The 27,651-nt window shown below is 39.9% G+C and overlaps 1 protein-coding gene across 2 annotated transcripts in view; it reads right to left on the bottom strand.

Moving 5' to 3' along the window:
• Positions 1 to 654: 654 nt before the first annotated feature.
• scube1 (signal peptide, CUB domain, EGF-like 1) overlaps positions 655 to 27,651 on the bottom strand; it is a 266,620-nt gene continuing 239,623 nt past the window's right edge. Inside the window, exons 15-22 of one of the 2 annotated variants that reach the window (XM_052029992.1) lie at positions 18,209 to 18,412; positions 16,547 to 16,708; positions 13,801 to 13,968; positions 10,641 to 10,802; positions 7,669 to 7,866; positions 4,308 to 4,460; positions 2,515 to 2,594; positions 655 to 2,421 (exon numbers count right to left, since the gene is read on the bottom strand). In XM_052029992.1, the coding sequence (XP_051885952.1) occupies positions 2,269 to 2,421; positions 2,515 to 2,594; positions 4,308 to 4,460; positions 7,669 to 7,866; positions 10,641 to 10,802; positions 13,801 to 13,968; positions 16,547 to 16,708; positions 18,209 to 18,412 (1,280 nt within the window). In that variant the 3' untranslated portion in view covers positions 655 to 2,268. The remainder of the gene's footprint in view (positions 2,422 to 2,514; positions 2,595 to 4,307; positions 4,461 to 7,668; positions 7,867 to 10,640; positions 10,803 to 13,800; positions 13,969 to 16,546; positions 16,709 to 18,208; positions 18,413 to 27,651) is intronic. The other variant, XM_052029991.1, reaches the window with a different exon arrangement.

Raw genomic sequence — 27,651 nt, 5'->3', positions numbered from 1 at the left:
TCTCTCTAAATCAGTGTCATGTATTCTGCATTAAATAATAGAAATCACTAACTTCCAACTGAGCAAAACTGAAAGTAGGATACTGACTTATGTCTAGCTTAACACATGGTAAGCTCATAAGAACCAACCCTTGTTCTTCCAATGTGAACAGTGAGGCTGCTGGAAGGAAATGGTGCGAAAATTGCTATAATTTCTATAGGCTTCTGTGATGCAATAGGATAAGTGGAGGAAAAGTTGGATCTTATAAACTGGAAAAACTGAGTTATGGGTACTGACATGTTCTTTGGGTTTCGAATATGTGAATATCTGGATAACAGTAGCTGATCAATAAGCAATATGAACAAATGTTTCCTGCTATGTGCTGAGAGAGCAAGTTATATGATAAATCCATGTACTTTCTTGACATGAGCAGCTTTCAAACTAAATCATGTAATTCATATCACTGCCCGCATGAGACTTTTATGAGTGTGCTCATTTTATCTCAAAAATATAATTATAAAGGTTTACAATGAATTACAGTAAAATTAGGCACTTCTATATATTCCAATGCTGCTTTTAAGTTAAGGATATAGTTCTGCTTAACTAAAAGCTATATTACAAATTGGATATGTATACTGTCCACCAGTATTCCAACCAATTCTCACTCACTTTAGGTTTTAAGTAATCTTTGAAGTTTATTATGAAAATGATTAAACAGACAAAATCCTTTATGTGCCTGCTTTAGATAGAGGTCTAACATGGAAAATAAAACTAAATACAGAGAGAAAACAAGGTAATCAATGAAAAATGTGTAGGGTTATAGGTTACATTTACAACGCTTTACAGTGATAAAACTGGCAGTATTAACAAAACTGCGTGGATCCCTTGCTGTAAGTCTATGACCATTGCCATTTATATAAAGTAACAAAATCTTATTGCAGTTTATACAGTTTGTATTTTAACTTTTTTTCTATCTACCATGGTAAATATTAACTTAATTTCATATGGAAAAAAATGCCAACATTTGTACATAATTTACACATTGGTAATAAAGCTTATAAAGCAGCATCTACAGGGTTTTTTTAAGCTTAGGTAAAGTATCGATCAGACCAGTAACCTAAGAATAGGAGAAATAACACGAGAATCTGTAAAACACTTCCAGTTCTGTACAGATAATGAAACTTCAGACCAACAGGAAGACCTGCCTATTCCAGTTAGTAAATCAGCCAGTAGCTTTGCTACCATTAAATCAACTAAATCAGTAGCATAAATACAAAGACAATGCATCGGTTTCAAAAGACAAAAACAGGATGTTCCCAATTAACATCACCCTATGCAGATAAAAACAACCAATATGGCTGGACCATGAAGAGCTGAGACTGCCTATGCTGATTTTCTTTGTAAAGGAAAGGGTTACCAATCATTAAAACACGACATTCTGCATTGAGCAATTTATCTTATTGGAAAATACTGGGAATCATTTTCTTCCTCCATTCCCTCCCTCCCCCCAAGAAATGTTAAAATTCTGTGTTAAGTTTGCAAAATGTCCTTTATGTGGCAAAGAATAAAGTTTGTGCATCTCCACCAGAGGTAAACAAAATTAAATTCTGTTTGATCATTCAGAATGAGAGACTAGAATGACTGTCCAATTCTGTTTCGTCTCTGAAGTAAAGTTAAGAGTTTATATAATTCAAATAGTACTTTTAGACCTAAGGAGAATGCAATTTAGATTTTTTTTCTAAATTGATTCAAATACAACATTCAAGTGCAATTAAAATTCCAAATATTAGTTACATCTTTTTCTTTATTTCTATTGCATCATTTTGATTCTTTTGCAGGTAGTTGCCAATTTTTGCTACTTTCCAGCATGCTGGAAGATTTTTTGTTCTACTGGATCTATTTTTTTCCCTGTAGAGGAGACTTAAAATGAAATTATGTCAATAGTCATTGTCTACTAAAATCAAATGTTCTTTGAACATATAACAAAGGCGGCCACCTGTAGTGCACACGTTTACAGCCAAAGTCAAATGCACATAAGGCTTCCCAAGTTCTTTCTGCTTTCAAAAGAATATCAACCCAAAGCAGGATGATTGCTTGTATATTTCAGCACATTTTAGAATATGTTCTTCAATAGGAAGAATAGAAAAGATGTTTAAAAGCAAAACAGAGGACAAATAAACAGAAGCTTGAATTGTAAGGAGAAAGTAGGACACCGGTGTTGAAGGAAGGGATGTCTCTTTTTTTCCAGATTGCAATATAACAGCATGTTAAAGATCTTTAGCAGCAAACCTACTTGTAAGGCCTCAAAAACCTGGAAACTTTGGACCGCAGCAACTTTATAAATGATCTGGGGAACATTTCTTTTGATTCTTGTGCTGTATACTTGAAGTAATTTTGAGGATGTGCCAATACATCAAAGAGTGCTTTGATCAACTTCTTGTCCTATATTTTAAAAAAAAGATAAAGTTCAGAATTGAAAACTTTCTTCAGCACAACACAAGTACATATGTCAAGCTTTCTTCTTAATAAACTTACTTTAAGAATTTCTTGGTGATTCTCAGAAGCATACAAACGACCATCTCGGACAATATCTTCTATTAGCTGTTGGTAGTCCTCTAGCCAAGAAAAAAGAATTAAGTAGCAACTTACTACTTCAATTTGGATAAATGCTCTTTAGTAGTTATCTTTTGCAAGCAAGGTTATGAAATCAATCGTTCTAATTGTTTTAGTAAATCACCATGCTGTATTAAAAGCACCATTTTGGGTAGGCTTTTTGTGAAATATAACATTGTAATGCGCTGATACCAGTTAACTCATTGTAGATAGCACATGAATGAAGGATCTCCTAGGACTAATTAGCTCAGTGTAACATGGGTAAAATCCAATGGTACCAACCTCTGGTTCTCTGTCCACTATGTTATATAATAACTCGTACACAATGGAATATAAAACTACTTATACAGTGAGGATAAAAGTAATCACTGTGTGGATGCTTACCACATGATCAGATTTAGTGTCAATTTTTCTGATATATTTCACTGCTGCTAAACTGGGCAATTTATTACATTTTACTTTAAACATTAAGTTTATGGAAATTATTTAAAATTTGACTTTAGGGCAGTACAAATGATGTTTCTGAGAGTTTTCCAACACTGTGGTGCTGTGGTGAAAGCAGTTCCAAACCTCATCTGAAGGACAGGTTATCTTGGGGGATCAAAAGCTCTACCTTCTCTTTACCCTTTATTAGTCTTGAATGCATTCTAACATCAGCTCCCATAGCTTTATCAACATTGATGTTAGAGCAGCAGACAAGGGAATCTCTAATTTCTTCAAGAGGATATTTGATTTGTCTGTTCGAGGTATCAGAAACAGACAATTAACTCAATTGCACCTTTTAAACGTGTATTGTTATCAAATTCACTGCAACCTCAGACTTGCTGCTCTCAGGATCAACTCAGAATCTCCCGTCTTTACTCTTCTGCTCAAATGCTCTTGCAATAAAGGTAAATATACCATTTGTTTTCCCAACTGCTTGAAGTTCCTGCATGTTAATTTTCAGTGAGTTGATACAAAGACACTCAGGTCCCTCTGATCACCAATAACAATCCACCTCTCACAATTTAAAAAAGATTACCCCTTTATATTTTTTCTACCAATGTGAATTACCTCATTTTTTTTCACATTATAATCCATTTGCCATGTCCTTACCCATTCACTTAATCTGACTATATCCATTTGAAGCCACACTGCCACCCAGCTTTGTATCACCTTCCTTTCTTAAATAGAGCGGTTGCATTTACTACCTTCCAGTCTGTGGACATCAATAGAATTTTGGAAGATAATGGCCTGTGCATCCAACATTGCCACAGCCACCTCCCTCAATAAACAACATGTCATCAGGATCTGTTGCCTTTCTGTCCCAATAATTTCTCCAATAATAATTTTTAACTAATTCTTGAGAGAGGATGGTATAAATCACCATCCTGGTTGCAATCATTTTAATTAATGAAATGCTTCTCTCAAAAAGCAATATTTAGAATAATCGGCATAATTGTAATGTGATGCAGAAATGTCCTCCATTTGATCTTAGTTGATAATATCAGGAATCTTTTTTTGCTATTTTTCAAAGACAGATATTCACTTACTGGAAGTCACTCTGCTGCAACCATACCAGTTACTTAGAAGCCTTGTATCAGATTCATTGCATTGTCTCACAGTTTGAAGAATGGTTTAAAAAGAGAATATGGTTAAAGCAGGAAATAGACTTATTCAAACCACCAATGTGGAAAGGAAGAGCATCTTTGAATATTTGGACCATGTTGGCTTACCATCATATGTAACGTATGGAACTTGAAATCCTTTGGCACTGTTCCCTTCATTAGCTTTGAATTGAATCCATAGTTTCCGAGACCTTGAGGTAAATGCGATTGGCCGTTCATAGGTCTGGCATGTTTCATAGGTTGTGACAGATGTTGGTGAAGCTGCAAATGAAGTGGTAAAATACAGAATTTGAACCACAATTAAAATGCATGTAAATTATTTGAAACTTACTTCTCCCTTTCAGCTCTTTAACTCCATTTGGAATAAATGGAGTTAAAGAGCTGAACACAGGGTGGTGGTAGATGGAGTATATTCTGCCTGGAGGTTGGTCACCAGTGGTGTTCTGCAGGGAGCTGTTCTGGGCCCCCTGCTCTTTGTGATTTTTATAAATGACTTGGATGAGGACGTGGAAGGGTGGGTTAGTAAGTTTGCTGATGACACGAAGGTTGGTGGTGTTGTGGATAGTGTAGAAGGTTGCTGTAGATTACAACAGGACATTGATAGGATACAGACCTGGGCTGAGAAGTGGTAGATGGAGTTCAACCTGGAGAAGTGTGAGGTGATACATTTTGGGAGATTGCATTTGAAGACAGAATACAAGGTTAATGGCAGAAACAGGGGGATCTTGGGGTCCACGTCCATAGATCCCTCAAGGTTGCCGCACAGGTCGATAGGGTTGTTAAGAAGGCGTATGGTGTGTTGGCATTCATTAGTCAGAGATTGAGTTCAAGAGCCACAAAGTAATGTTACAGCTCGAGAGAACTCTGGTTAGACCACACTTGGAGTATTGTGTTCAGTTCTGGTCGCCTCATTAAAGGAAGGATGTGGAAGCTTTAGAGACGGTGCAGAGACTTACCAGGATGCTGCCTGGATTGGAGAGCATGTCTTATGAGGATAGGTTGAGTGAGCTTGGGCTTTTCTCTTTGGAGAGAAGGCAGATGAAAGGTGACTTGATAGAGGTGTACAAGATGATAGGAGGCATAGATCGAGTGGACAGTCAGAGACTTTTTCCCAGGGCGAAAATGACTAACAAGAGGGGGCATAAATTTTAAGGTGATTGGAGGAAGGTATAAAGGGGATGTCAGAGGTAAGTTTTTTTTTTACACAGAAAGTGGTGGGTGTGTGGAACACACTGCCGGCAGAGGTTGTGGGGGCAGATACATTAGGGGCATTTAAGAGACTCGTGAATGATAGACAAATGGAGGGCTATGTGGGAGGGAAGGTTTTGATAGATAATGGAGCAGGATAAAATGTCAGCACCACAACGTGGGTTGAAGGGCCTGTACTGTGCTGTAACATTCTATGTTCTAAATGGGATTCACTGAACCTGAGCCTGGTGCTGGTTCAGCGTAACAGTGAAGAAGTTGCAGTAAGTTGGTGCCTTACTGCCAACATTGAATGTTATTGTGCAGTCAGCAAACCACCAGTGAGCACCTCTCAGAAAGCCAAGACTCCTGCATTTGTATTGGAATTCCAAGTTCCCTGATAATGGAGGGAAATGCCGACAATTCCACATGGAACTCATGGCATTTCAAAGGGAAATGCCGACAATTCCACATGGAACTCATGGCATTTCTCAGGAAAATTTGGGCCAATCTTTGCTGCAGATCAGAGTGTGACAATAAGATAATGTTATTTTCCTTTCTGGATGCTCACTGACAAGTCAGTGGCAGATTTCAGTTAATGTTTCTAAAGGTGGGTGCACACCCTGTAAATGTTGAAGGAAGGGTAACCAATTCTCCACCATTAGCTCTTCCCCATCTAGTACAATAATGGACATGAAAGGTTTGCAAAGAGAGTCTGAACTGAAGTCAACTCTTTACAGTTACTTTCCTTTTTCAAAATATACCTTTCATTTATCATTGGGAAGAGGCTGGAATCCATTATTAAGGAGATAATAAGTGGACATTTAGAAAATCACAAGCCAAGCCAAGCCAATATGCTTTAATTAAAGGGAAATTGTGTTTGACGAATTTGAGAATATAACAAACAGGATGGAGAAGGAACCAGCAGATGAAGTTTATTTGGATCTCCAGCAGCACGTGATTAGATGTCACACAAAAGATTACTGCAGAAGTTATGGGAGGAACAAGGTATAGGAATAAGTAGACCATTGCATTGTCAGTCAGTAACTAGTGGAGTGCCACAGGGATTAGTACTAGGTTCTCAACTATTTGTAATCCATGTTGATGACTTGGAATGAAGGGACTGACTGCTGTGGACATATTTGCTGATGACACGAAAGTAGGAGGGTTAGTAAACTGTGAGGAAGTTACCAAGACCCTGAGAGTCTAAGGGATATAAATCGATTAATTGAGTGGGCAAGAAGTTGGACTATGGAGTATAATGTGGGAAGATGCAAGGTTGTCCACTTTGGAAGGAAGAATGAAAAAGCAAAACTACAAAATATTGCAATAGGAACAGACATAAGGGTCCTAGTACATGAAACAAAAAGTTAGCATTCAGGTACAATAAGGAATTAGAAAGGCTAATACAATATTGAAAGAAAAAAGGAGTATAAAATGGAGAACATTTTTGATGCAACTTTACTGGGTAATGGTGGACTGCACCTGGAATACTATGTACAGATTTGGTCTCCATATTGAAGGATGTGCTGCATTGGAGGCGGTGCAAAGAAGGTCCACTGGGTTGATTACTGGAATGAGGGCAATGGTACATGAAGAAAGGTTGAACAGTGTGGCCTTGTTTTCATTGGAGTATAGTAGAATGAGAGGAGATCTCATTGAAACATACACTTCTGAGGGGGGATATCTAAGAAAGATGACAAGATATTTCTCCCAGTGGAGCTATCTATAACTAGGGAGCGTTGTTTCAGAATAAGTGAGCGCCCATTTAAGGTGGAGGTGAGAATTGTGCATGTTTGGAATTCTCTACCCCAGCGAACTATGGAGGCGAAGCCATTGACTACATCTGAAGCAGAGATTGATGGATATATACACTAATAGGGAGTCCAGGGGTATGGGGAGAGAGTAGGAATGTGGTGTTACAGCCAAATTGGATTTGTCATGAACTTATTAACTAGCAGAGCAGGCACGATAGGCTGACCAGCCCACTCTTGCTTCCGTTTCTTGTGTTCTTGTACATTGAGTGACGAGTGACATTTTAACAAAAGGAAGGAAATGGGACATTTAAGAAAGAGAATACAAAAGTACAAAATGATATTGAAACTAAAACAAGGCAACGTAAACAAAAAAAAGGGCAAGATGTGCAGGATGAGAAGCAACAAAATGAAATATATTGGCTTAAAGTATGGATTAAAATCTTTGTAAATAATATAACAAAAAAAGGAGTCAATTTCAACTTGGTACCAAATGTTAAAAAGAATAAATATTGAATGTGATTACTTACAACTCTTTCTCATCACTAAAACATCTCCACACTCATCTTCCATTGGTAAGAAAATCTCTGGCACGACAATGAGGATTCTTCTCTTTGGTGGTGGATTTATATTCCAAACACACTCCACATTGGAAGGATAATCTCCAGGATAGTTTGGTGACTCAATAAAGCCTGTGTAGTCTCCAAGATCTCCTCCACACTGTTGGTCTTTTTATAAAGGATACACAATATTAAAATGGAAGGTATGCAGGTAATCAGGAAAGCTAACAGAATGTTCTCATTTGTGGCTAGGGGAATTGAATGCCAAAGTAGGGATGATATGCTTCAGTTATATCGGGCATTGGTAAGACTTCATCTAGACTATTGTGTGCAGAATTGGTTTTAATTTCTAAGTATGTAAACATATTAGCAATTCAGAGAAAGTTTATTTGACTAACATTAAAAATAGATGTCATCTTTTGAGAAAAGGTCAGACAGTCTAGGCTTGAGCCTGCTGGTATTTAGAAGAGTGGGAGGGAAATTGAAATGCAAGGTGCAGGGACCATGGTGTTGACAGGGTGGATGTGGCGAGGTTGTTTACTCTTGTGGGGAGAATCTAGAATGAGTGTTCACTGTTTAAAAATGAGGGGACTCCCAATTACAATTGAGATGAGGTGAATTCTTTTTCCCTGTTAGTCTTTGAAACTTTCTTCCTCAAGGAGCAGTTGGAAGCAGAGTCTTTGAATATTTTTAAGGAAGAGATGGATAGATTCTTGATAGGTGGATAGGAGAGGGGGCGATTACTGGGTGTAGGTGGGAATGGGGAGTTGAGGTTACAATCTGATGAACCTTAAATTTAATGAATGGTCAAACAGGCTCAAGGGGCAAGTAACCTACTCCAGCTTCCAATTCATATACATATTAGTGCGGACTATTTAGGTTTTTTTTAATCCCATTATTATTCCTGTTTTACACTACTGTGCCGATTGTCATTTAATCTCTCCTGCCTTTCACCATCAGAGATGTCCCTTGGTCATAAATCTGAAACATTCAACTTGCTTTGCTACCTCATCCCCTGAGCATTTCAGTTTTTATGTTAGGACAATCAGCATCAGTGTTATTTCAGTTTTATCACCATTCTGATATTAGCTTTCACGTAATCGTGGTGCAGGTGATCATGCACTGAAAGACTGTTATTTTGGCTGAATTACTAGCAGTGTCTCTTCCTGAGTGCCCTAAATCCATGTTAGTTTGCCCAGCTTCTAATCCCTCCAGTTAAAACTGAAAAACCCTCATCCTTGTACCATTCTGTTCAATGGAGGATACTGTGTTCTTTATCGAAGAGCAGGAAATTTCTCCTTCAATCATCGTCACAACCAGACTAATGTTACACTGATATCTCCGGAGCCCTGAGGGATGCATACTTGCCAATAAAGCAAATGATTATACTGTGACTGGTAAAGACTTTGAGACTTTTCTGAGGTAAGGAAATATGTCTTTCTTGTAACAGCAGGTGTCAGGAGCTACAAAACATTCCAGATGCTTCTAAGCCAGAGCAAACTAACATTCATATGTGTACATGCTGGCAAAGATTGGTTAGTTTATGTTCAGGAGGAGGCAATATTCTTTTTTAAAACTAACCTCGTCTCTTCAGTGCATGTGCAAAAACACCTATTTTAGCAGCCTGTCTGCTAATTAGCTATGATCAGCTTATTCAAAGCCAAATGGGGACTGAAATTCTGAGGTTTCTTACCATAATGGGTTAGTAAAACACTGGACCAACAGCTCACAAAGCCATCTGGGAGCTGTGTGAGTGAGTTTTACAGGATGTTTCTGTCCTGTTTAAAAAGGCAATGATCTGGAAACGCAGCAGTAATGGTGGTGAAACTACTGGCATTTACATCACTGCTCCACAAGACTGACAGCAACTTAAGGGTTTCTCTGCATGTGTAGTCTAACACAGAAGTCACAGAGTTGCAGTTAGTAATCCAACATGGCTATCTACAGCTTTCTTCACTGTAATTCAGTTGCAGACAGTGATCTGATGTGAATTCAAGCTTTGATAACCCAGTCCCTGTAAAAACACACTTGGCCTGAGAGCATTTAATGTCGTACTCAACCATAATTAATTCTTTGCAAACTATCTGGCCCTAAAAAAGTAATTTTATGAATTGCAATTTCCTTACAAGAACATAGTATAATACGAAGCAACAAACCATCTGCTGGAGGAACTCAGTGGGGCAAGCAGCACAGTTCGTCCTGCTGATTTCCTCCGGCAGATTGTTTGATGCTCCAGATTCCAGCATCTGTGGTCTCTTATGTCTATATTATTATATGGGTTTGTAAAATGACTTTTTAAAATGTTTGATATTTCAGCTTTTACTTTGATCATACATATATGCTCTGATCTTTATTTAGCACTTTATACAATGATTAAAAAGTTGACTGAAAAATTGTTTCCTGATTTTTAGCCTGTGGTAATTATTTCATGTGTTTGGCCATGACGTTGATGACATCGCTGCTGCTGGGTGATAACAGCAGGAGGTAGAAAGGAGAATGTTTTGGACACAGATCACCAGGCTAGTGAGGGGTATCACCACTAGGCTGTTAACCATAAACTCTAAGCCTCCGTGTTTCAGTAATTACAATGGCAAGGCTATGGAATGCATGTTTGCATGGCAGAGAAACCCGGAGTGAAACTGCTGTTCCACTGCAGTGCAAAACATGTGGCAAAGGTTGTTTTGCATCACATCTGAATTCCCTTCTCATTGAACACAATGAGCTACAATGCTGACATTCTATAAGCTGTACACAAGACCTACTGTAAGCTTAAATAAACACAATATTTTATATCCTAAATATATTAAGACATCCCAAGAACTTTCAGAATCTGTGCATTATGTTTTGGATTACTGCAAAACACTTTAGTATTAATGCAGTGAACAGATGCTCTAAATCAAATCCTGTGATTACTAATTCTGAATATATTAACAATTACTTACTTTTACATTGAGTGACATTGGTAGAACCATCAAAATCTGTAGTTGTGTTTCCAGGACAGGTGATGCAGTAATTCTGACCAAACTCTGGCTGATAAGTTGCAACAGGACATCTTATGCATCTGTGTGTGGTGGAGTTGTAATAGTGACCAGGGGAACAATGAACTGTGGAAAGGTTTATGAACGGTAAAAATATTTCACTGAGCGATTAATTATGCTTATAGAAGTCATAGAACTGTTATACAAAATACGATATCTTAAAATTTCACAGTAAATGAAATGGGAAATACTGAGTTTAGCATTAAATGACCACTTATTATGACGTATGTAATTCAAGTGAACAAGACTAAGACTTGTCCAATTAAAACTGAACGTAGGGTAAACAATGCTGTTGCAAATACCATTTAGTTTCCTTGACTGAGGGGTACAAGCAATTGTATACAACAAGCAATTTTATAAATTGCATTTACACATCATATTTCATTAATGAGAAACTTCTTTCCTCAAATGAGAAAACCGAATGCACAACTGAATAAATAAATATTAAGGGGGGAGACCAGAAACTTGGTCAAAGAGTTGAAGTTTTAAGCAGGGTCTTAAAGGCAAGGGAGCAGAGGAGCTGAGGGCAGAAGATGCTTGGGTGCCAGCAGCTGACGGCATGGCTGAAAATGATAGATAAAGGAACGGTCAAGAGATCAGGATGAGAGGAACAAGTATCGAGTGGGGCTGCAGAGGTGGCAAAAGACTCAATAGCTAACAGGGGTTAAGAGATGGGGACATGTGAACTAATGAATGCATTAATCCACCGAGAAATTGGGGTGAGCTGGGTGGGCACCATGGTTGGCATGGACTCGTTGGGCTGAAGGGCCTGTATCCATGTGAATATTGCTCTATGACTCTATACAAATTTTATTTAAAATCTTACTCCCTACAAACGTTTCAGGCGTGCATGTTCTTATTTTGAAACTGATGCCAGAATAACTGTAAATATCAGCAAACACTAACAGGGATTTCTAACATTTTGCAAGACTTACTCCACAGTGCCGCCCTACAGCAGACAGTTCTACATGGTGAGCCCCATCCTAAGTGTGTGGAATTGCTGAAAACACCACCGCCTGAGTTAAGAGGACCACAGGCAGTGAGCCAGGCAGGAACAACGAGTTCTAAGGCGGCAAGTATTGGGAGCAGATATAAAGGAAATTTGAAACCTTGTGGGCACATTAAGTTTGAGACTGGGTATATAAATCCAGCCCAGAGAGCTGGTGTACGGAGGGTAGCAGGAGGAGAGTATGCAGGGATATTTTTGGGATGGAGATGGTTGTGAATGGAGAAAGGAATTTTGTCAGTGATAAGTGGCAGCAGAAACTGAGAATGAGTTCTAGCCGTGAAATGGGTAACAGCACGAGAGGAGGGAAGTCTCAGTGTTGGGGGTGGGCGGGGGGAGAGGTGGCTGCATGGAACAGCAAGGCAGTAAAAATAATGGCATGAGGGCAGGGAAAGGAAAGGTGCTCAGGGCAGTCCTGGTGAGTAGAAGGAACCAGGCTCCATGCGCTGAGTGCAGAAAGTTCAATGAAGGATAACAGAAAGTAGCAAAAATGTCTTGTGAGGGTGTGAGGTGGTGGTGGTTGGGAGAAGACATGACTGCTCAATGTGGTGGGGCCGAGGTGAGAATTACAGGCAAATATTCAGTGGGACAGAGGGAATCTTTCTACTTACTCCCTCAGAAGAGGTAGGGGTTTATTGCTGTTTCAACAGTACAAATATACCCAGTATAGAATCATCTATCCACTTTACAGTTTCAAAAGCTGGTTGCTGAAAGGTCAGTCAAGAGGTGTGCACTTCTGGTAACAGTGGGCTTTTTAAATGGTGGAAACACTGATGTGGATTTCAACCCCACATACAAAAACCTGAGTCGTTCTTCCATCTGGAAACTGGCTCCAATTTACTTGGTGCTTTTAAAGAAACAAACTTTAATTTAAAAAAAATTGCTCAAGAAACAGAGACAAAATCCATGCACCTTTTGTGGTATTGCTCATTGTGAGCAAGTTAATATGTTGTTTAGATTCCAGTTTGTAAGGATGTAGGTGGTATAGGAGACCAATTACAGGGCTACAGAAGATGATAGGTGTAGAGGGATTATAGAGACAAAGTGGACAAATGTGTGAATGCAAACCAGAGTGGGAGTGGAACCAAGAAGGGTTTTTGGTGATTTAATTAGATTATGGTTGTTTTGGTTAAAGTGGGGGATACTCGGGATTCATTTGTAAATTCTTCTAACATTTAAAATTTGTTGTTTACCCATCTGTATTAGCTCTTCATTAGTAATTTCCAAGTTGTTTTTACTTCAATTTTCCATTCACCTAATCAACAAAGTGAAATACCTGAAGTATACGGAGGGATCCTGGGGTCCAAGTCCATAGATCGCTCAAAGTTGCCACACAGGTTGATAGGGTGGTTAAGAAAGCGTTTGGTTTGCTGGCCTTCATTAGTCGGGGGATTGAGTTCAAGAGCCGTGAGGTAATGTTGCAGCTCTATAAAACTCTGGTTAGACCACACTTGGAGTATTGTGTTCAGTTCTGGTCGCTATATTATAGGAAGGATGTGGAAGCTTTAGAGAGGGTGTAGAGGAGATTTACCAGGATACTGCCTGGATTAGAGAACATGTCTTGTGAGGAAAGGTTGAGCAAATCAGGGCTTTTCTCTTTGGAGTGACGCAGGATGAGAGGTGACTTGATAGAGGTGTATAAGATTATGAGGGGCATAGATAGAGTGGACAGCCGGCACCTTTTCCCCATGGTGGCAATAGCCAATACCAGAGGACATCGGTTTAAGGTCAGAGGAAGAAAGTTTAGGGGAGATGTCAGAGGTAGGTTTTTTTTTAAACACAGAAGGTGGTGGGTAGAGGCCGATACAATAGCGATATTTAAAAGACTCTTAGATGTAATGCAGCACTTCGATCCAGCACGTGGATGTAAGAAAACTGTAAGGCTATGAGCTGTGTAGGAGGGAAGGGTTAGATTGATCACAGAGTAAGTTTATATAGGTCAGCACAACATCGTAGGCCGAAGGGCCCGTTCTGTGCTGTACTGTTCCATGCTGCTCACATAACTGGAATGCCATCAGTGGAACTGCTTGTACTGCAGATAACAATGTCAAGACTGACCTCTTGTTTCACAATCTTGGAACGAGACTGCAGCTTCATATTTGGTCAGTAATCCACCCCCACAGTAAAAGCACTGTGTGCGGCCTGGCTCAGGTTGGAAGGTGCCAATTGGGCATGATCGACAGGGCCTAAACCCATCGGAGGAGAAATGTCCTGGAGAGCACTGGCCTGAAAAAAAGGTGACAGTGACTTACAACCCATTTGCACATTAGCAAATTAAAAATAAAACATCCACACACAACATAAATGGGCAATGTTGTTCTGTGGCTATACTACATTTTGTGATGGCATAATATATTAGATATTAGATATATATTCAATATATTAGAAACTATCCTTCTGCCAGCTATTCCTTGTCCATCGTTGCTAGGACATGGCTCATAGGACAGCTGCCCTTTTGTATCTTGGTAAGTGCCCGGGGGGGACACAGGAGACATTGGTTGAGCTCTCCACTGTATTAGTGTCCTGGTTCACAGCTGCCTGGCATGTAGGTTCAAATCCAATCCAAAAAGGGCTGTGCAAGTCTTTTGAATATTAATTAGAAATCACCGTCAGAAGGTGTTTGAATGAAATAACTAAGTTCTGAAGAGTCCACCATAAAATATTGTCTTTAGAGATGTTTATTTCCTACCATGGATTTGCAGCTACACCACCCAATGATGCAAACTGCATAATCTAATTTTGATGGGAAATTTCCAAATCCATCTTGGAGTAACAAATTCTTGTGAAAGGCCACCAACCTCAAGTGGTCACTGTCTTTCTCTCTTCACAGATGATGCCTAATCTGCTAACTATTTCCAGAATGATTTCTCTAAATGGCAGCACGGGCTCAAGGGTCCAAAGGGGCAACTCTTGCTTGTGTCTTCATTTACTCCTTATATTTCAGACTTCCAAAATTCCCCATATTTCGCTTTTGTAAACAAAAGAGAGATCTGATATTGTTCAACAGCGGTACTACTGATGTGAAGCAATGTTAAGAGCCAATTGTACTGAATTATCCAAGAGCATGGTATATTACTTTAAACTTCATTTTCAATGCTTTTAGGACATTAATGAGCTGTCATCAAGATTAAACCTCAACCAAGACTAACCTCTTCATGTTATCCAGCACAACGTCATAGAATTCTGTTTATTTTTAGAGAGAGAATGGTCCAAACAATAATGAAAGCCTTGTGTTTATATAACCCTCATTAGCTACACACTTCAAAAATGCAATCTGTGGGACTATGCTCTTAAAAACATCAGGCAGATATTTGGCATTTTATGTAATTTGAATTCTGGCTGTTGCTCAAAATTTGTTTAGAAATTAATGCATTCAGTGCAAGCACTGCTCTGGCATTGTATGTGTCAACATCAATATATTCAACTGTTGAGTAAAACCATCATTCATAATTCAGCAGTTAAAGCATGTGAGTAAAAGGCCACAGTTACTTGTTCATCTCATCCACAAGCTTGCTTGGCTACCATCTCCATTGCCTAGGCAATATCAAATGCCTGCTTGAGGTTCAGTTTCCTCTCACTCACAGCTTCCTTTGAGTATGCATCACAAATTCCACCAACCAAGTAATCCCTCAATACATCGTCCAAGCTTGTATCATACTCATTGTGTTCACTAATCTATCTCAAATCTGATATAAGCATGAACAACTAAATCTATGAGATTTAACTCTATCTCAGTAGATCATGCTGGTACACAGTTCTAAATAAAGAACCCTAATATCTCATGAAAGGCAAGCAACACAAATTCCTGAAACCATTCTGGTTGGATTCCATTTATCCTCGGCACCAGTAATTACAATGGCATTGTTTAATGTATTCCAACACTGAATGCATCAAACATTGAGTAAAAACAACACCCCTGATTCTGCAGTGAAAACACATTCTGCTCTGTGTAAGGAGCCATTTTTATTTATGCCCCTTATCCAGTAGAAGGCATTAATAACAGTAGAGTTGCAACACAATGTTGCCAGATTTTTAAAATACCATCACAACACAGGTTATCACACTATATAATTCAATAGTTGCAGCCAGTGTCAAGTCAATGAAATATTTTGTTTGAGAGTTGCACTTTTTAATTAAAATAACAACGGGGATAGACGTCTTTTCTGGTTAAAAATAAGTGGTTTAGGATTTTATTTTGCATAAATTCTAGTAGATGAACCATTGTCTCCTCTTGGATATGCTTAGCAATCTGTGTTTCACTTTTTTTTAGTTTAAGTGAGGAGAATGCTTGAAATTCAATGTTTACACCCCTTTGTCCCAGATCTGGATATGCCATGTACATATACCATGCACATGTTGCTCCCAATCTGTTTTGACTTTTCTATTCATTATAACATATTAGGTGCACAGTGGCTAGCTACCCTACAAGTTTTGGAGCCCCTTTATATATAAAAATAATTAAAATTATCTGTACTAAATGTAGAATTAATGTTTGCATTACTAAGGATTTCACTAAAAGATTGACTTTTATATTTTCTTGCAATGTTTCTCCCCTTATATCTTTTTTCTGAGTAAGGTGGCCAAGGACTATTAGGACTTAATGTCATCTTTATAGCTTGAAGGGAATGCGGAATATTTGGAGGGAGGAAGGTTGGGAGTAGTTCTCTTGTTCAGAAGTAGAATTGCAATCAAATGAAAAACATCAAGAAAGTGAAGTGACAAATCTATCAAAAATTGTGCCAAGTTTCTTATCATCCACCAATTGATTAACAAACACAATTATAAATAGAAGGCAAGAACACACCTCCACACTCAGACACATTCCGAGCCCCAGCTATTCCTTGTCCATCGTTGCTAGGACATGGCTCACAGGACAGCTGCCCTTTTGTATCTTGGTAAGTGCCCGGGGGACACAGGAGACATTGGTTGAGCTCTCCACTGTAGTAGTGTCCTGGTTCACAGCTGACTGGAAGAACAAGACAGACTTGTGAGAGAACCAAAAGATTCTGCATTCCACTTTCTGCCGTTTCATTATTCGTCATCCTGTAATGTACTTATGCTGTCTTTATACTGAGAGACAAAGTAAATTATGTCTTTTATAATAAAGAAAAGCTGTTGCCTGACTGCATTATGCATGAGACCTTGGAGCTGGTATTCATTCAAAAAAAATCCCATCTATGGATTAAAATTGGCCCCAAGGTTCTGCGACAGGTTGATCTTTGGGACTGCACAGTGGTGGAGCTGCTGCCTCATGGATCCAGCGACCTGGATTCAATCCCGATTTCTGGTGCAGTCTCTGTGGAGTTTGCACATTCTCCTTGTGTCTGTGTGGTTTCCTCCCACACAAAGAATCGCAGATTTGTAGATTAAATGGACCCTGTAAATTGCCCACAGTCTTGAGGTGAGTGGTGGAATCTGGGGGAGCGGGGAATGTGGGTAGAATAAAATGGGTTTAGTATAGGATTAGTATAAAAGGGTGCTTGATAGCTGGCATGGACTTGATGGGCTGAAGGGCCTACTTCCGTTTGACTCTAGTAGTTATTAGTTTATTATGCATTTAGAGTTCCAACTCTGCATTTGACATCACCTTGGTTCCCCAATGGGTCGCACCTCAGAAGAAGGATATCTGATACCTTGATTTCATTTATCCTTGTTTAAGGAGGGCAATAGCACAAAATTTGTATCTCACACCTTGCATGAAAATATTTAGTACTGTCTTTCAAAAACAAAATGCCCTGTTTTAGCCTCTATTTCAGAAGATGGGCAGCACTTTAAATTGTGTTTTAGTCTTCAAAATAACACCCAGGATGACTTCAGCCACCACCTTATATCAATCTCTTCTGTTAGAGACCATTTTGGCAATGGGTGACTGTAAAATATCAAGTACGAAGAGAAGTTTTTGACAATGATTAGCATTAATAATCACTTTAACTAATTGCGGTCATTATGTTGAAATTCTCAAAGGATTTGCAAGGTGTACTGAAGTGACCGAGTGTCAGAAAACACCAGAAACACTCAGTAGGTCAGGCAGCACCTATGGACAGAGAAAAATAGTTAACTTTTCAGGCCAATGACTCTTTACCAGAACTGGAAAAGTGAAAGAACCTGTGTGTTTTATTTTGCAGGGAGGACATAAGGAGTGGACAGAACAGAACAGAGGGAATGTCTGTGATAGAGTGCAGACCAAATCTGAAATTAAAATAAAAAATGTGGGAAACACTCTGCAGGTCCACTAGAGTCTGCAGACAGAGAAACGGAGTCCACATTTCAGGTCCAAGACAGAGGGCGTGAGGAAGGATCCTCGACCTGAAATGTTAAGTCTACTTCTATGTCCATAGATCTTGCCTGACCTACGGAGCATTTCCAGCATTTTTATTATAATGTGGTCAAGAAGGTTATTCCTTATATCTCAGTTGTGAATCATTTCAGTTCATAATGGTCCATACCAACTTGGAATAATACTTACTGCACTTCCCATCCTGGAGCACCTGACCCGTGCTGCACATCTCCTGGTTATCATGCATTTTTGCTGGTTTCTGAGCGACTTCATATTCTGTCCCAGAGAACTGAATATAAAATTGTTGTTTATTAATTGACTTCCTTAACGTTTTAATTGCGGTCTGCAGTTTTTGTTCCATCCTCTTGCGCACACATTCCATGTTACAGGAGTCTGAGGAGGAAAGCATTGCAGATTGCTTTATTAATGGTTGGATTATATTGAGCATATATTTACTTACAACGTTTGTATTTTTCTATTTAAGAGAACAGAAGTTCTAAAAGCAGGACCTGAGTACACTTTATTGAAGAAATCTGCAGGCAATCAAGAGGACTAAGGGTGACAGAAATGAGTCCAGGCAATCGCTAAACCTTGTTGAAGTGAAATTGAAAACATTTTCACTTCTTATCCGCAACACCCCGCATTAGACAACACATTGACATTGAAATGGATAAGGTGGTGCGGCTTGGTAGTGTCAGAAGACCTGTTGCTTTTCAAAGCTGTTCTTCCACTCTGCAGGAAACACCTTAGCATTAGCTGGACAGAGATGAGAAAATCAGTACATGTATATAGATGGATGTTTATGGGAACAACCTTTCCCTCTGCATTGGTGCAGTACCAAAAGAATAATGGGAGAGATTGTGCATATATATTTAAAATAATTCTCAAAGTTGTGATGCCAAGGAATTACTCATTGGAAAAAATGTAGCTTGGTTAGATAATGAGGATGGAAGGAAGCTCATGTGAAGCATTAACACAGGATGGACCAATTGTGCCAAATGGCCCGTTTCTGTTCTGTAAATATCCGTGCACGTCATAAATGGCTCTGAAAAGAAAAGCCAACAAACATTAGAAATGGAAACATTTAAGTCGGCGTGGGAAAAGATGGGAGAAACTAAGTGAGGCTGAGTGAGTTGTCTTTTTCAGAGGTGCTTGAGCACTTTGCTAACTTTTTCATAAAAACTTGATTCGGATACATTGATTTATCACATTCCTCTTCAAGCAAGTTTCTATTTCCGATAATGCAGTCTCTAGACTCATTGACAGGGGGAGCTGGAGACCTGTTTGGTGAACATTTGTGAGATCATCCAATCATGTAGCCGAAACACACACATGATATTTGTCGGTTTGAGCTCTTTCGGACATTAAGACTCTAGTTGCCACATGCCAAACCATTACCCTGACAAACAAAAATGCAGAGTCCACACAATTGAATGTCATTTCTCAATCACTTGGGTGTCTCAATGGGCAGATACTTCTCAGGCTAATTCATTTTTCTTAAAACGTATGCCTTTTTAATACTTGCTTTTGTTCCCACCATTTTTTGAAAACCAAAAATTTAACTGAATCTAGTTGAATTTTCTTGCACAAAATTGTTCACCTCTTGCCCTTTAACATTATTCAACATTTTAGAACTGCACAGAACTGCAGTAAAGTTCATACTGAGAATAAGCATGGAGCAGCCGACCAGTCATGTTCCTCAGTAAGAGGTTTCTGTTATAATCTATGATTTAAATGTTTTTGATGATGGTAGATACTGACAAAACAACAGAAAATATATCTGTTACAGATACATGTTGCAACCAGCTTGGATCAAGTTTACAGTTCACACCTGTTAAGTATAAACTGAGTTCTGCAAAAGAAGCAAATCAACTTTGCTTGTGACAAGAGCTCACTTCCATACTTACGTTGGTTGAAATAACTGCAAACCAAACTATCGCCAAAACAAAGAAAAAATCTGGGTCCCAGGGGGAAGGGCAGTGAATGAGCTCGAGATGCTCAGTTTTCACAAATCGAAGGGAATCTTGATACCTTAACACAATGAATCCAGTTATCAGTTGGTAGGTGATTGATAAGTAATATAAAGGACCATAAGACATAGGAGCAGAATTAGGCCATTTGGCCCATTAAGTCTGCTCCACCATTCGATCATGGCTGATTTATTTTTCCCTGTCAAATCCATTCTCCTGCCTTCCCCCTGTAACCTTTGATGCCCTTACTCATCAAGAACCTAAACCTCCACTTTACATATACCCAATGACGTGGCCTCCACAGCCATCTGTGGCAATGAATTCCAAAGATTCACCACCCTCTGGCTAAAGAAATTCCTCCTCTTCTCTGTTTTAAAGGAACGTCCTTCTATTCTGAGGCTGTGCCCTCTGGTCCTAGACTCTCCCACTACTGGAAACATCCTCTCCACATCCACTCTCTCCAGGCCTTTCAATATTTGGTAGGTTTCAATAAGATCCCCTCCCCCCCCCCCCCCCCACCCCATCCTTCTAAACTCCAGTGAGTACAGGCCCAGAGCCATCAAACACTCCTCATGTGTTAACCCTTTCATTCCCGGGATCATTCTTGTAAACCTCCTCTGGACCCTCTCCAACACCAGCACATCCTTCCTTAGATACGGGGCCCAAAACTGCTCACAATACTCCAAATGTGGTCTGACCAACGCCTTATAAAGCCTCGGTATTACATCCTCGCTTTTATATTCTAGTCCTCTTGAAATTAATGCTAACGTTGCATTTGCCTTCCTTACTACTGACTCAACTGCAAGTTAACTTTTAGGGAATCCTGCACTAGGACTCCCAAGTCCCTTTGCACCTCTGATTCCTGAATTCACTCCCCATTTAGAAAATACTCTACGCCTTTATTCCTTCTACCAAAGTGCATGACCATACACTTCCCTACGCTGTATTGCATCTGCCACGTCTTTGCTCATTCTCCCAACCTGTCCAAGTCCTTCTGCAGACTTCCTGCTTCCTCAACACTACCTGCCCCTCCACCTATCTTGGTATCATCCACAAACTTGGCCACAAAACAATTAATTCCGTCATCCAGATCATTAACATATAATGTGAAAAGTAGCAGACCCAACATCGACCCCAGCAGAACACTACTAGTCACTGGCAGCCAACCAGAAAAGGCCCCCTTTATTCCCACTCTTTACCTTCTGCCAGTCAGCCAATCTTCTACCTATGCTAGTACCTTTCCTGTAATACCATGGGCTCCTAACTTGTTTAGCAGCCTCATGTGTGGCACCTTGTCAAAGGCCTTCTGAAAATCCAAGTGAACAATGTCCACTAACTCTCCTTTGTCTATCCTGCCTGTTACTTCCTCAAAGAATTCCAACAGATTTGTCAGGCAAGATCTCCCCTTAAGGAAACCAATGCTGACTTCGGCCTATTTTATCATGTGCTTCCAAATATCCCGAAACCTCATCCTTAATAATGGACTCTAACATCTTACCAACCACTGAAGTCAGGCTAACCAGCCTATAATTTCCTATCTTTTGTCTCCCTCCCTTCTTAAAGAATGGAGTGACATTTGCGATTTTCCAGTTCTCCAGAACCATTCCTGAATCTAGGGATTCTTGAAAGATCACTACTAATGCCTCCACAATCTCTTCAGCTACCTCTTTCAGAACTCTGGGGTGTAGTCCATCCGGTCCAGGTGACTTATCTACCTTCAGACCTTTCAGCTTCCCAAGGACCTTCTCCTTAGTAATAGCAACTGCACTCACTTCTGCCCCCTGACTGATATGTATGACACCTGTCCATTGTGTGCTGTTTTCATATTGCCTGTGCACATAAAAGGTGCAAATAATAATGCTGAGAAGAGGGGAGGGGCAGATCAATAAGCATTAGAGTGGGATGGGCTGAAAGTCACTGCTTACAACACAAAGTTCAAAAATGGCAAACTCATATGGTCTTCCTTTTCTTTTAGAAACTTTGTTATGATTGGGATATATTGAAGTGTCGTAGCCCATAGTGGATTTCCCCTCACCCCATCCCTCAAAGATTACCAGTTACTTAACAATGAAATTATGGTGACCTTTTTCTTCCTATCCGCTTAAAACATTCTTCTTGCTCTTTCAGCCTTCTGAATCCCTTAATTGCATTTATCCCAAATGCATGTGTATGTGTTAAAACATTAATAGTGCACAAAAGGAGAAAACTTCAATGGGTAGCTTATTGCACAACAATACTAAATTCATTTGTCATATCCATGTACATATTGGTAATCAAAATAAAAGATAAATCACTTTTTCTGCCATGAAGACATTCTGAGAAGATTCTGTGGCTCCAATGTAGCACCTATTTAGCATTTGCAATTTTTGATTTTTCTTTAACCCCAGTAAATATCACACAAAAAAAAACAGACCTTCGCTTTGAAAATCTTTTGGGAAAAGGGGCAAATTACTCCCAGCAGGGCTCTGCAGGCTTCCTTTTTAACAACAGAAGCAAATAGATCAGTATCTGTAGTAGATTCAACTTCATGCAATCATTTCTTGGAACAGATCCAAGTAAAATGCCAGAAAGGGTGAAAAGTAGAAAATGACAACGTTGGTACAGGCCTTTCGGCCCATCATGTCAGTGCTGACCATGATCCCAAATGCCATCTTCCTGCACACAGTCTGCATCTCTCAATTCCCTCCCTGCTTGTTCACATGTTTGTCTAAATGTCTCTTAAATGTTGCTTAAATATCTGCTTCTACCACCTCCCCTGGCAATGCATTCCAGGCACTTCTCATTCTCTTTGTGTAAAAATCCTGCCTTGCAAATATCCTTTAAACTTCTCCCCTCTCCCCTTAAACCTATGCCCTCTAGTATTTGACATTTCCATGTTGGGAGAAAGACTCTGACCATTCACCGTACCTGTCCCTCTCATAACTTTCTACACTTCTCTCAGGCTGCCCCTCAGCCAAGCTTGTCCAACCTCTCCTGAGTGCCCTCCAATCCAGGCAACATCCTGGTAAACCTCCTCTGCACCCCCTCCAAAGCCTCCACATCCTTCCTATAGTATGGCAGCCAGAACGGCACACAATACTCCAAATGTGGCCTAACTAAAGTTTTAAACAGCTGCAACATAACTTCCCAACTTTTGTACTCAATGCCTTGACCGATGAAGGCAAGCATGTCATAAACCATCTTTACTATCCTATCTACTTATGCAGCCACTTTCAGGGAGCTATGGACTTGCACCCCAAGATCCCTCTGTAGATCAATGTTCCCAAGGGTTCTGCCATTTACTGTATACTTTCTCCTTGCATATGTTCTCCCAAAATGCAACACTTCACACTTGTACGGATTAAACTCAATCTGCCATTTCTCCTCCCAAACTTCCAACTGATCTACATCCTGCTGTATCCTTCGCTAATCTTCCTCGCTATCCACAACACCAATCTTTGTAAATTTACTAATCGGACCATATCGGACTAATTTTCATCCAAATCATTTATAATAGATCACAAACAACAGAGGTCCCAGCACTGATCCTCGTGGAGCACCACCGGTCACAGACCTCCAGTCAGAAAAGCACCTCTCTACCACAACCCCCTGTCTCCAATAACCAAGCTCATTTTGGTTCCAATTTACCAACTCATGGTGGATTCCATGTGACTTAATCTTCTGCAGCAGCCTACCATGAAGGATCTTGTCAAATGTTTTACTAAAGTTCATGTAGGCATCATCCATCGCCTTACTCTCATCAGCCATCTTCATCACTTTCTCAAATTTGTGAGACAGCACCTCCCATGCACAAAGCCACAGCAACTATTCCTGATAATCCATGTTTTCTGAAATGAGAGTAAATCCTGTCCCCAAGAATCTTCTCCAATAATTTCCCTACGACTGATGAAGCTCTCACTGGCCTTTAATTTCTTAGCTTGTCCCTGTTGTCTTTCTTAAATAAAGGGGCAACATTGGTATTCTTCAGTCTTCTGGCACCTCACCTATTGATTCTTTATAATTTTTTACCTTTATGTTTAATTTTACTGTGGAAAACAAATTTATTTGTGTTAAATGGAAAGAAAGAAGAAAGGAACCATGAATATTCTTCTCTCCCTGCTCTCCATTCTGCAAGTCTCTGCAACAAGAAGAAATGTAAGTTTGCAAGCTCTGGGTAGGACCTTGAGGACAGGAGCACAAGGTCAACTCAGCAGCTGGGGAGAAAAACATCCCCATAAACAGAAAAGAGTTTGATCGATGATTTAGTCTGACAGAAATGAATGAGGAGAAAAGGCCACACAATGAGCAAAAATTACTCTTGAGTGGAACTTGCTCTTCAAGACTTGTCCTTTCAGCGGAGAAAGCTATCATTATGGTGCCCGCTCCAGGGTGAAATCTTGGAGCTCTCTCAACATCTCAGGGTTTTGACATTTGACAAGAGTGTTCTGGGAAAAAAACCCTGCAAAGTGCTTTTAAGTAGCTTATCAAAAAGTTTTGAGAATTGTTATTTTCTGGTTACACTCAACCATCTGGTGATTGCACTGGTGAATTCTCTTGAGACGGATTTTCAAGTTACAGAAAATTCAGTTAAAACCCAAGAATTATGTTTACACAGTGTTCACAAATCCATCTTTAAACTCTTGGTTTTCTCCTTCCTTCCAAAATTAACTATTCACCATCAATTGCATCCACCAGACATTTTCATGCCCCATCCCAGGATCAGTGCTGGGATCACACTTTTCTTAACATTAATGACAAACGTGGGTGAACAGGGCACAGTTTCTAAATCTGCAGATAGCACAAAACTTGGAGGTGAAGTGAACAGTGAGCAAAATAGTAGTAAACTTATTTGACCAAGGTAAGGCTAGCAGTGTGGGTGGTTCAGTGGCAGGTGAAGTTTAATGCTGAGAATGATGAAGAGTTATATTTTGGTAGGAGGACTGAGAGTAGGCAATGTAAACCAGAGAGCACAATTCCGAAAGGTGTCAAGAATGGAGAAATCTCTAGGTATTTCTGCACAATCCATGGCAGGGCAGCTTGAGAATGCAATTGATGGGATCCTGGGCTTTACGTCAAGAGAGACAGAGTACAAGAGGAAGAAAAATCCCACTGGGCATTTATAAAACACTAGTTCGGTCATAACTGAGTTTTAGGTTTAGGTTTGGGTGTCACTGTGTAACATGCAAAGTCATAGAGTCATAGAGCAATACAGCAAGGATACAGGCCTTTGGTCCCAACCAGTCGATGCTAACCACACTGCCCACACAGCTAGTCCCAATTTCCTGGGGAAAAGGCTGTTACCATCCACATTATCTATGCCCCTCATGATTTTAAAGTCTTTAGAGAGGGTGAAGGATAGGGTGGGAAAACTGAAAACATTGGAATCAGCAGGGAAGCAGGCCCTTTGGCCACTGGGTCAGGACCAACCATCAAGAACTTCTTTCCACTAATCCTACATCAATCCCACTTTATTGTCCTGGCATTTGCATCAGCTTCCCCCCAGATTCTACCTGATGTGCTAGGGGCAATTAACAGCTAACTCACCTGCCAACCAGCATGTCTTTGGGATGTGGGTGGAAACCAGAGCACCAGGAGGAAACCCACGTGGTTTCGGGAGGATGAGCAAGCTCCACGTAGAGAGCACTGGAGATTAAGATTGAACCTGGGTTGTGTAAGGCTGCTGTGGTACTGTGGTGGTGACAGGATCTGTGAAGGTATTCAAAATCATGAAGGGTCTGCACAGGAAGGAGAGAGAGAGAAACCGTGCCCATTGGTGGAATAGTCAAAAACGAGAGGACATAGAATGAAGATGATTTTCAAAATAGCCAAACCTATAAGGGGAAACTCTTCTTCACACAGTGAATAGTTAGGGCTTGAGGCACTGTCTTTGAGAGTAGTGGAGACACTACAATTGTATCATTCAAAAGGGAGCTGAATAAGACTTCAAAGGGAAAGGAGTTGTAGGACTATGGAGGTGGGGGAGAGCTGGACCGCTCTTATAGTGAGCCAACATGGGCAGAATGGTCGCCTTCCATGCCTTGACCATTCTGTGATTCCGTGTTACTCCAAGGGGCCAACTCCTACCCGAGACAATGCCTCCAAATTCTGGAATAGTCTGGCATGACAAGATTAGAACCTTTCAGAATCTCAGGCTATTTAAAATGATCTTACGGTGAGTGAAGTAGTTGTTATGTGCCCCTGTTGTTGTAGAAAATGCAGCCAGCAATTTGTGTACAACAAAACCTCACAAACAGCAACGTGGGTATGAATAGAATATCTATTTCAGTGATATTGATGATAAAATGCTGTTGGTAAAGTGCGCTGTCGCCTGTGGACGAACTTTATTGCCTTCCTGGAACATTTTCTATTTTCCAGATATTTAACTAATTGCCTTTGAGCAAGCAGTGCTGCCATGTGATCTTGTCTCCATTTGCATCTGGACTGAGAATGAATTGTATGGACATAGGCTCTGAATAGAAATATCAGGCTGATCAGTTTGGAAATATTGCTATTAGATGTTCCTACCACATCAATGTCAAATTTAATCTTGAATTGATCTTTAAAAAAATCTTTCAAAAAAGCATCTTAAATGATCTTTAAAAAATAGCATTCTTCTGACGTATTTGCAATAACAAATTTTACCAATTGACAACTTTTGGAATGGCCCCTGTTTTATGGTGTTTAGTTTTCTGGTCAATGATGTATGCAAAATGCTGATAAACTGCATTTTTTTTTACAGCTATATATAGATATATACACACACACACACACACACACACACACACACACATTGATTGAAGTCTGGGCATAGCTCAAGTCTATTGGCTTAATACATTTCACATTACTTTTGGGTGTCTTTTTGAATGGATCTGACTGCACAGTCACTCCAAAGATGTCTCTCATGGAAGTCCCCAGGGAGTACCCCACCTTTGTCACAGCTAACAAGATTGTGAATCTTCAAACAGTCTAGAGACATCTGACCCTGTAATTGGCACTTTTGGCTGGAAGTGCAAAAGCAGTTCTCTCCTCCCCATTCCAGAACACAGAAGGGGTACGCTAACTGACGGGGTGGTTCTTTGGAAGGGTTGGGGGAAAGAAACTTTATTTATGTGCTAACAACAGTAACTTGGAAGGTGTATTACTCTATCCAGCCTGTCCTACAGACATTTAGCCACTCCTACCCCACCTCAATTCATACCATCTCCTAGGCAAGTTTAAATAAAAAAATCACACACCGATTAGAAAATTCTGAGGGAAGAAAATCCTATAACACCCCTCAGCAGAAAATTAAACTTTACAACAAAAAAAAGGTTCCTTTTATCATTTCCATGTATAAAAAGGGGGAATACTTGAAATGAAGACACAAGAGACTGCAGATGCTGGGAATCTGGAGCAACACACCAAGATGCGGGAGGAACTCAGCAGGTCAGGCAGCATCTATGGAGGGAAATGGACTACACCCCTTCCTTCTACCTTTTTATATTAGCCATCTCCCCTCTTTCCATCCAGTCCAGATGAAGGTTCTTGACCTGAAACCTCGAGTATTCATTTCCCTCCGTAGATGCCACCTGATCTGCTGAGTTGCTCCAGTGCCTTTGTGTGCTGCTCAATACTTTGAATGAAATTGATTTCCCTGAAATTGCCTTCTCCGTTAAATCTAATCAACTCCTCACTGAGCCACAA

This window comes from Pristis pectinata, chromosome 15 (assembly GCF_009764475.1).
Source record: "Pristis pectinata isolate sPriPec2 chromosome 15, sPriPec2.1.pri, whole genome shotgun sequence".
In the NCBI taxonomy this organism is placed as follows: domain Eukaryota; kingdom Metazoa; phylum Chordata; class Chondrichthyes; order Rhinopristiformes; family Pristidae; genus Pristis; species Pristis pectinata.
The sequence above is the reverse complement of the archived record's forward strand: the minus strand, read 5'-3'. Positions and strand labels throughout refer to the sequence as shown.